The 10,184-nt window shown below is 30.0% G+C and overlaps 1 protein-coding gene across 1 annotated transcript; it reads right to left on the bottom strand.

Annotated features, from left to right (window-relative positions):
• Positions 1-797: 797 nt before the first annotated feature.
• On the bottom strand, positions 798-5,076 carry slim (scruin like at the midline). The gene is made up of 4 exons (XM_029314193.2): positions 4,110-5,076; positions 3,470-3,703; positions 2,838-3,167; positions 798-2,737 (listed from the first exon to the last, which is right to left on the bottom strand). Exons 1-4 carry the CDS (start codon positions 4,557-4,559, stop codon positions 2,561-2,563), a joined length of 1,191 nt encoding a protein of 396 aa, XP_029170026.1. The 5' UTR covers positions 4,560-5,076; the 3' UTR covers positions 798-2,560.
• Positions 5,077-10,184: the final 5,108 nt, after the last annotated feature.

Below are 10,184 nucleotides of genomic sequence, written 5' to 3'. Positions count from 1 at the left end.
TGATTTTGTATTATTTATTAGAGGAAGAGAAAAGGAGGCATTATGTATCATATTATATTTGAATATCTTCTGAAGAAAAAAATTAGTTTCCTGTATCTGCACATTCTATATGTTGCTATCTCACATCTGTGACAAGTAAAAATCAATTATAACTATTAAAATATTACGCGCAATTTTGAAGATCTCTATCCCTATTTATAGATATATGCACAACAAATTACTGAAATCACAGGAGACTTTACTTGAAAATTAATAGAAGAAATGCGCGCACCTTTTTATCTCTCGTTCGCGCAACTGCATTAAAAATAACGTCCTTGATATAGATAACACGCATCATTGAATCTCTTATTTTATCCTCTCTTCTTGAACAATTTTAAATATGAAATAAATCTGAAAGATACGTAAAACATATTTTTTATACATTTTTTTGATTTGTTAAAATCACACAATAAATAATGGCAACCTGTAATAGAATATTATAATATATGTTCAAATATTCTTTATATTAGTGCGTTATAATTTCAAGTACTAAATTACATGATTCATGTTTGCTGACAAAAATCGATAATGAATATTAAATCATATAATAAATATTAATTCATTCTTTTTAAACGCTAAAACGGAAAAGCTAGTTTGTTCAAAAACTTAATTATCAAGTTATTCATTTTCTTATTTTTTCCCATAATTATTTTGATTATTGTCAATTATGCACTTGTTTGGTATCTCATGATTTCTTAATTAAAATGTTCAGGAAATATTTTCTTTGTGATGTGGATTCGCGAAATAAAATCGGATGATTCGATTGTTCTATATTTCTCTTTCTTATTTTTGTATTTACAATTTATCTATTAATTAATCATTTACAGCTAATATACAGCTAAAGTAAGTCTTAAATAAACTGAACCGAGAATTTATTGCGATGCATGATACATTGCTCAAAATAATTAGATACTTATTTAATCCACTTAGATGTTAACTCTTCGAGTAATAAAAATCTGAATCTAAATGTGAGACAACAATCAGAGCAATAACATTTATTTGAAGAGAATTATAAAAAAGAGATATCCATTTTAAAAAAAACTTTTAGCTTTTTTTATTTTTTTAATATTTAAGTGCCAAATGATAAAAATTAAGACTACATTTATATATACATATATATATATAAAAATATGTATGCAGGATAGGGAGAGAAAAGTTTTCAAAATATTTACATACTTATTTTTAAATATATATCGATATTATAAAAATAATTTCTTAATTGTTTTAAGCAATGTATCACGAAGAGTAATTTGTAATGTAAAATATGTGCATGAGAGGAATAATAAAAATTGACTGTGTTGTTACCATATTTAAGACTCTTAAAGTTTTTGATTCGTCGAACAATTTAGCGAGCATCGCCCTTTATTAATAGGCACTGCGGAGATAAATATGTAAATTTAACAACACTTTTCCAGATAAGTAAAATAACGTGCAGTTGGTAATATTTTTCGATATTATTCGCGTTTGTTATATCGAGAAATATTAGTTTGATTGTAAAGATTTATAAAGAAATAAAAATAAATAAATAAATAAATAAATAAATAAATACATAAATGTATTTATATTTTAAGGCAGAATGTATAATGTATTAAATTTGTGTATAAGTTCCTTGAGTTTTTGAGCGATTATGTTAATGTATATTAAAGAAACAATACAAATCCTTTTTTAATCAAAGTATTTTCCCTTGCTTGCTATAAATTTGAATTATCTTTGATACAAGAAATTCCTTTTAGATTGAAGAATTGATAGATCTTTTGATACAATAAATTTTTCTAAAATCCATATAACAACCTATTTTCCATCATACTTTAGCCTTATTTTTAAATGAAAATAATTCAGCATATACAGTCTCAAATGTGTTTTGTGATCTCCATTAAATTGAAAATATGTTTAACTCAACAATGATTTTATATATAACTTAAGCAATAATAAATATAAAAAAAGCATAAAAAATAATTTAAAAAATAACAAAAAAAGAATTAGAAATGAACACAGAGTTCAATGCGATTTGAACTTGATTCCACAGGAACTTATGCACGAACCTAATACTATATTAATATATTAATATGCTAACGCTAAACTATCCCTCTCATATATTTTGTTAGATTATATAATCCTTTACATATTAATAAATTAATTTTTAATTATAATTATTTGTACATTTTAGACAAAGATAATACTGCCAACTGCCGTTAATATTACCAAAATCCGATAATTTAACATTGCATGTCGGACCTACATGGAATTATAAATTTTTGAAGAGAACAAATCTATTATTTTGAGAATAGAGCATTATTATACCATAAATATAATAAACAGAGTAAATATAAAATATTTCGTATCTTTGTATCGTTACTACATAATAGATAAATCGTAAAAAAAAAGAAATACCAGTCGAAAGTTACGAGTCAAATATAAATATTGAATAAAAATGATCGAAGCGTAATTACCATTGTAGTGCGTAGTGAGCTTTGAGAAAGGTAATTCGAAGATTCGAAAGCGTTAGAGCAATTGATAGCGTTCACCAAACATTAAAATCGAGTCTTTGTACGAATTTTAAGGGTATGCCCATGTGAAGTAACTTGTCCGGCGAATAGTCCTTCAATTTCGGATAATAATAATTCAACGCTTGCCAGCAAATCTCGGATAATTTGGGAATCGTAACCCAAGCAGAATGAACCGCATTCGTCCTTTGCACCTGTAATAATAAGATTATTAGAATATTTTATATTAATTCTTTACAAATATATATATTTAATCATATGTGAATAAAATTTTTGAGAGAACGCAATAATTACTTTATTGTTCGCTTTGACTATACCGCCGAATATGTACATGCGACCCTCCGGAATCAGCGCGGCCGAGTGAAAGTACACCGGATACGGTAAGATGCATTCTCTTAAACGCGTCCATTGCAGCGTGCTGAGATCGAGTCGCCAAACGTCGGAGAATACCCAGTCACCGTCGTAACCGCCTGATATGAAGACGGAAGTGACGCCACTCATTGTGTCTGTATATTGAACGGAACCGTGACAGCGTCGCGGTGCTGGTACTGCGGCACCATCGCTGTCGCCATGCGTGCTCAATGTCCTCCAGCTGTTTGTTTCCAGATCAAACGCTGGTATTTCCTAAAAAATATAAATATTATATTAATGATTTAAAAAATACAAATTATATTTTTAAACAATTATATAAAATTCTATACATATATTACGTGTATGTAAAATATACCACCATCATGCAGAAAAATGATATGAAAATGTTATTTGGAATAAAAAAATTCTTATTATAGAAGACTTAATAATGATAATATATATAATATTTTTAATATATATTGATATAACATGTATCATATAATTAAATAGTGATTTAAGCAACTTAAGACAACATGTATCTTTTAAATAAAATCTGTACATGTTTCTTCACTCACTGAAAAGCCATAGGACTCTGATGAGGTGCCACCACCCAAGACATAAATCATCTTGCCATCAAAGGCGAGTTCATGCCTGTATCTTCCATGTGGCTCTGATTCATCCCTTCCAGAACAAACATACACTATCTCCCAGACACCATTTGTCAGATCAAATCGATGAATGTCGCAGGTGTATTCATAACCGGTGGTACCACCGACTGTGTAGAGATAGGAACTATGATATACCAGAGCCTATTCACAGAAAAACATATGATATAAATGCAGAATATAATATAATATATAAATACAGAAAAACAATGAATAAATAAATAAAAAATATATACAAATGTATAATAAATAGATGATTAAATAAATTTAATTTCAATGTAGTATTAGTACACTTGTGTCTTTTTAATTCTGTCCTGAAAGTTAAGGTAAATTAAAATATTGGTGCATTGAATTAATATATAATTCTATCTATATTTTGCTAGAAACTTTAGTTTTACAAAATCATATATATATACTTTGATTAATTCACACTTAAACTGCGGTCAAAGCTACACTATGAATGCTTCTACATTTCAGAAGAATAAAGACAGAATAATGTTTTGAAACATTCGTAACGTAGCTTTGACTGCAGCCTTAATCTTTTAATTACCTGTCCGTACTGAGGCTCAGGTAGGTCGCCCGTGGCTGGTACTACCTTCATCGTGCCATCGTTTACGTTGCAGACGTACAGCTGATTGCTGCAGGTCTCGCCAAAGGGCACTCCTGTACCACCATATATCATCAATGTGTTGCCCCGTAGCATCACTGCGTTCGATGCCAGCTCGTTCGGCATGTTCTCCTGACCGGGTAATCGTTTCCAGCGTTCGCTCACCAAGTTAAAGCGCCACAGTTCCTTGAACAGCGGCTTGCTGCTCTCCCACGTTTCATCGTCGCGCATATCCGGGTCGGTGTCAGAGATGCACGGATTGAAGCCGCCGTAAGAGTACAGATTTCGATAATCGCACGCGATCCGGTGACCGCTGCGAGCCTTCGGACATTCCGGCCCGTTTGCCGTGTGCTCCATAAACACGAATGGTTTAAATTTGTACATATTGTACATAGTATATATATATATATATTTCTTTATTGCTTTTTGTATATATATATATATATAAATATATATTATATATATGTATCCAATCGTTATCGCAACGAACAGCAGTTGCGAAAGCTCAGTCTAAGGTTATATTATGCTTTATTTTTTGACAACTCGACGCGGCCATTTCTAACTTGAAGAATATCGACCTAATCTCCGCAAGAGTCGTCTCTGACGAGGCTCGTCTCTCGATAAGTCTTGTTTCCTTGGCACGATAATCAGTTCTCCGGATATTCTTCGAGAAGAAGACATCAGTCATCTCGAATACAGGGGCGTGATTCTCGTTGGTCGTCTTCACTTTTCCACATCGAAGAACACATATTGCTTCTTTTTTCTTCTTCTTTTTCAGATTATTTACATATTTTAGATTGCTATAGATTATTGTAGACTCAGGATCCGAATAATGAAAAGTGGCAAGTGACAAAGTGAAGGTGGAGATCTATACATACAGAGAGAAGGATGAGAGTGGTCATCCCCTCGATTTAGCTGCAACCGGAATTCAAAGCGCCTCTATGTGCACAAAACGTGCACATTGAACTACGTAGCCATGTGCACGATGCTCCCGAGTGGTAACAGGCTATGTGCACGGTACGTGGTTCGATTCCGTGCTATGTGCACAGATGAGCGCCAGTAACACGTAGCTGTTAAAGGAGATGAGTTCGAGACCTCGCAGGGCCAATTTTTTTTTTTTTTTTTTAGTACGACTATATTTGTCAATTTAATGAAATCCTTTTAATTATTGTGGAATAAAGAGATAAAATGCATTTCTCAAGCGTACGCGAGAAAATCAAAATCAAAAATAATGAGTGCCGTATAAATACGTATGGAATAGAGCGTTATATCGAAGAGCGTGTGGCGTAGCGTTAAGGGGCTAGACACGTACCGTCGAGGTTAGAGGTTCGATTCTCAAGGAGTGACTTTTTTTTTTAATATTTTTTTATTTTAAATAAAATTTTTTTTTACCATAAAATGTAATTTTTACACAAAATAAATGTAAATAACACGATTTATTTACTTATAACACGTATATTACAAAAATGCATTTTTCTTTGCCTCAAAAAGCCGTGAAAAGCCGTCTGTAGAATAGCTGTATGCGATAGGAACTTGTATGATTATCTGTTTAATTAAAAATTATCCGATTTATGTCGTGTTTGGTGTCGTTGAAATCGCAAAAATCTCAATAATCCATTAATATTATTTTCGAATAGATAAAATGCAAAATAAAGGTTTTAGTTTTTCACTTATAAGATGTTTATATTTGTGAATTGCCATGGATGGGGAAGCCTATTGTTCGAGAGTTCGGAACGTTCTTTGATCTCGATACTCGGGCGCTCGGGCCCGCTTATCTTTTCGAGCTCATCTCACAACTCGTCGTGTGCGAGAGAGAAAGCGAGACTGCGTATAGAGCGAGCGAGAGGACCTATCATCAAAGAAAGTTCCGAACTCTCGAACAATAGGCTTCCCCATCCATGGCAATTCACAAATATAAACATCTTATAAGTGAAAAACTAAAACCTTTATTTTGCATTTTATCTATTCAAAAATAATATTAATGGATTATTGAGATTTTTGCGATTTCAACGACACCAAACACGACATAAATCGGATAATTTTTAATTAAACAGATAATCATACAAGTTCCTATCGCATACAGCTATTCTACAGACGGCTTTTCACTGCTTTTTGAGGCAAAGAAAAATGCATTTTTGTAATATACGTGTTATAAGTAAATAAATCGTGTTATTTACATTTATTTTGTGTAAAAATTACATTTTATGGTAAAAAAAAATTTTATTTAAAATAAAAAAATATTAAAAAAAAGTCACTCCTTGAGAATCGAACCTCTAATCTCGACGGTACGTGTCTAGTCCCTTAACGCTACGCCACACGCTCTTCGATATAACGCTCTATTCCATACGTATTTATACGGCACTCATTATTTTTGATTTCGATTTTCTCGCGTACGCTTGAGAAATGCATTTTATCTCTTTATTCCACAATAATTAAAAGGATTTCATTAAATTGACAAATATAGTCGTACTAAAAAAAAAAAAAAAAAAAATTGGCCCTGCGAGGTCTCGAACTCATCTCCTTTAACAGCTACGTGTTACTGGCGCTCATCTGTGCACATAGCACGGAATCGAACCACGTACCGTGCACATAGCCTGTTACCACTCGGGAGCATCGTGCACATGGCTACGTAGTTCAATGTGCACGTTTTGTGCACATAGAGGCGCTTTGAATTCCGGTTGCAGCTAAATCGAGGGGATGACCACTCTCATCCTTCTCTCTGACACAGATTAATAGACAGATCGCCAAAGGTCTGGATGAAGGAGAGACCAGCATTTCTCACTGATTTCAGCGCCATATCGTAGTAGTGGTCAATGCAGTAACTATTAATACGTTCCCAAGATAAGAGCGTCTCATGCTCATGAACTCGTCCGGCGGCATGTACGAGATTTATCTTTTCGTAGCGTTCGCGTATTTCGGAAAGGACAGAATTTTATGATGTTATAAATAAATAAATAAATAAAATATTAACCTGACCTATTATAATTATTTTTTAATAAATGTTTCATTATTATTATCATCTAAGTCTAAGTCGTTTAATTAATTTTTAGTTTTTTAATAATCAATTTAATTTATTCTAATCATTTTAATATGTGAAAAATACTAATACGTATACGTTTTATAATGAATTAATATATTTCGAGAGTCGAATTATATATTTTTAATAATATAAAAGTGTTCAAAAATTATATTTGACTTTTAATTTTAATTATTTTAGCAAAGAGTTCCGAAATCTCTTACACACATAATAGGGATTTTGTTCATCCATATAATTCGCAATTAAGTATATATGTTAATTATTAATTTTAATAAAATACAAAATTAAAATTAAAGGTCAAATATAATTTTTGAACATAAATATATTCAATTCGTTATAAAACGTATACCCGTGATAGTATTTTTCTCGTACAAAAATAACTAGAATAAATTAAATTACTCATAAAAAAATAAAAAAATAATTAAATAATTTATATTATATATGATAATAATAAAACATTTTATAAAAAAACAGATTCAATAAATATAAGTATATATATAACATGTACTTATATTTATTGAATCTGTTTTTTAATAAAATGTTTTATAAGCTTAGAAAACTTGACTTTGACGTAACTAGCAAATTTTATTTAATTATTTCACGACGGTTTGACGTAATAAAATGTTTTATTATTATTATATAAAATATAAGTTTAAATTCTTTAATTAATTTTTAATCTTTTATGATTAATTTAATTTACTCTAATTATTTTTGTACGAGAAAAATACTATCATGGGTATACGTTTTATAATTAATTTAATATATTTGTGTTTAAAAATTATATTTGACCTTTAATTTTAATTTTTATTTTATTAAAATTAATAATTAACATATATACTTAATTGCGAATTATATGGATGAAAAAAATCCCCATTATGTGTGTAAGAGATTTCGGAACTCTTTGCTAAAAAATAATTAAAATTAAAAGTCAAATATAATTTTTGAACACTTTTATATTATTAAGAATATATAATTCGGTTCCCGAAATATATTAATTCATTATAAAACGTATACGTGATATTATTTTTCTCATATAAAAATGACTAGAATAAATTAAATTAATTATTAAAAAACTAAAAAGTAATTAAACGACTTAGACTTAGATGATAATAATAATGAAACATTTTATTAAAAAAAGATTCAATAACTAGTAGGTCAGGTTATAATTTTTTATTTATTTATTTATAACATTATGAGCTATTAAGCTCATCATCTCGTTCGCTCTCTGTCTTGCTTTCATTCGGCAAGTCACAAACGATATATGATACTCGTATGTTCCTACTTCAACTCTCGAGAATTTGAAACAAACGAAACTCTTGTCCAATATACAGGGTGTCCGGTAACTAACAGACCAATGATTACAAATGGATTCTTTGGTCAATTTGGGAACGATTTTTCCTCAGCGAAAATGTCGAAAAAGGTCATCATTTTTTACAACTTTCCAATCTTTGTCATTATGTATCTTTATAACTAAGCCTTAAATTAAAATTTTATTATAGTAAATTCTACCTGAAATTAACTGAAGAATGTAATTATGTTAGACTTTTAACTCCAAAACGTTTAGTTTTCAAAAAACCTATTTTTTTCAATCGCTTATAACTCGAAAATTATTGACTTTTCAACATTTTTGCTAAGGAAAAATCGTCTCCAAATTGTCCAGAGAATCCGTCCTTAATCATTGGTCCGTTAGTTACCGGACACCCTGTATATATTATATAAAGTGTATAGCACGTCAGAAGCTTGTGAGCTTACAGCGATAAGTAAAACAATTGCGTATCTATTTCATTGCGTTTATCTGTTTAAACGCGCGCTTTAATTTTCCAACGTTTTGCCTGTTTATATTTTAAAGGTCCTCTCTTCTAAAATCTTGTTTAAAGATCCCTCCGCGAGCAAAATTCGAAAACATAAATTATTTAATATTTTTACTTTATTATTTGTAAATCCTCGGTAATTTCAACATTTTTCTATTTGAAAATTATTAATTTTCTATTGCCAATTAATTTTATCACAGACTTTACTCTTACTCCAGTACCCCGTACGTAGATGCTTTCATAACGCGTCATTTGTAATCGTAGTCGCAAACGTGGAGAATAATTATCCTTGTACGCTGATTTGAAGAATGAGCAACTCTTGTTGTTGATATTAAAAACAGTGACAGCGTTCGCGGATGCGTGTATGCTGGCACATCGTTCGCCAGCGTGTTATTTTGTTGTTGTCCAGATGTGGTTTTCTTAATATATATTTTATATTAATGTGTAAAAAATCACAAATAATTTTGAAAATTGATAAATTATAATAGATAGTGTGTAAATATCAATATGCAGATAATGATATAAAATGTAATTGATCAATTTTTTATAGACGACTATAAAAGAATATTATAATTTTAATATATATTGCGTATAACAAATATAATAAATTCGTGAAACGATTAAGAAAAATTTTATAAACTGTACAAAGTCTACTTGAAAAATAGGACTTGAAATTGCACTAATAGAATGGATATCTGCATAAGCCGTGCCGTATTTCCATGTGGCTTGATATCCATCCAGCAAACATAACTAATAGAATTGAGAAATTAATGTCGAAAGTTATTAAGGTCTTACACACATGTTAGAGATAACTATGATTATTACCAGCCTTCGTGTAAAATTTTTAAATTATAATCGAAAAATTAATTCAATAAGTTTAACAATCTATCATTAGATAGTTAAATACCTATTTAATTCTCATGTATATTGTATTTCTAATCTTCTGAAAGTTATAATTAATATGGTGACTGATAATTATATCACTATTTTGAGTATTAAATCATTTTATTTCGATTAATTAATTATAACTGGTAAGTAATATATTTTACATATCAGAAAATGAAAGCAGATAAGTTTGAAAATTCTAACGAGCTTATGAGCCTTAATCTTATTAATAAATTTCATGGGGTAGGTATCCCCTTTAATAACATTATTGCCAATCTTAGTGAG

The sequence above is a fragment of the Nylanderia fulva genome, unplaced genomic scaffold (assembly GCF_048542155.1).
Source record: "Nylanderia fulva isolate GAGA-0341 unplaced genomic scaffold, ASM4854215v1 Scaffold21, whole genome shotgun sequence".
Taxonomy (NCBI): Eukaryota; Metazoa; Arthropoda; class Insecta; order Hymenoptera; family Formicidae; genus Nylanderia; species Nylanderia fulva.
This window is presented reverse-complemented; position numbering and strand designations above follow the sequence as displayed.

Bases quoted from the DNA above. Each gene is read 5' to 3' on its own strand.
- slim (XM_029314193.2), bottom strand. From the start codon at position 4,559: ATGTACAATATGTACAAATTTAAACCATTCGTGTTTATGGAGCACACG. The intron at 3,704-4,109 runs GTAATTAAAAGA...TTCTGTGAATAG, and splicing joins CTGAGCCTCAGTACGGACAG to GCTCTGGTATATCATAGTTC. The intron at 2,738-2,837 runs GTAATTATTGCG...TTATTATTACAG, and splicing joins TAGTCAAAGCGAACAATAAA to GTGCAAAGGACGAATGCGGT.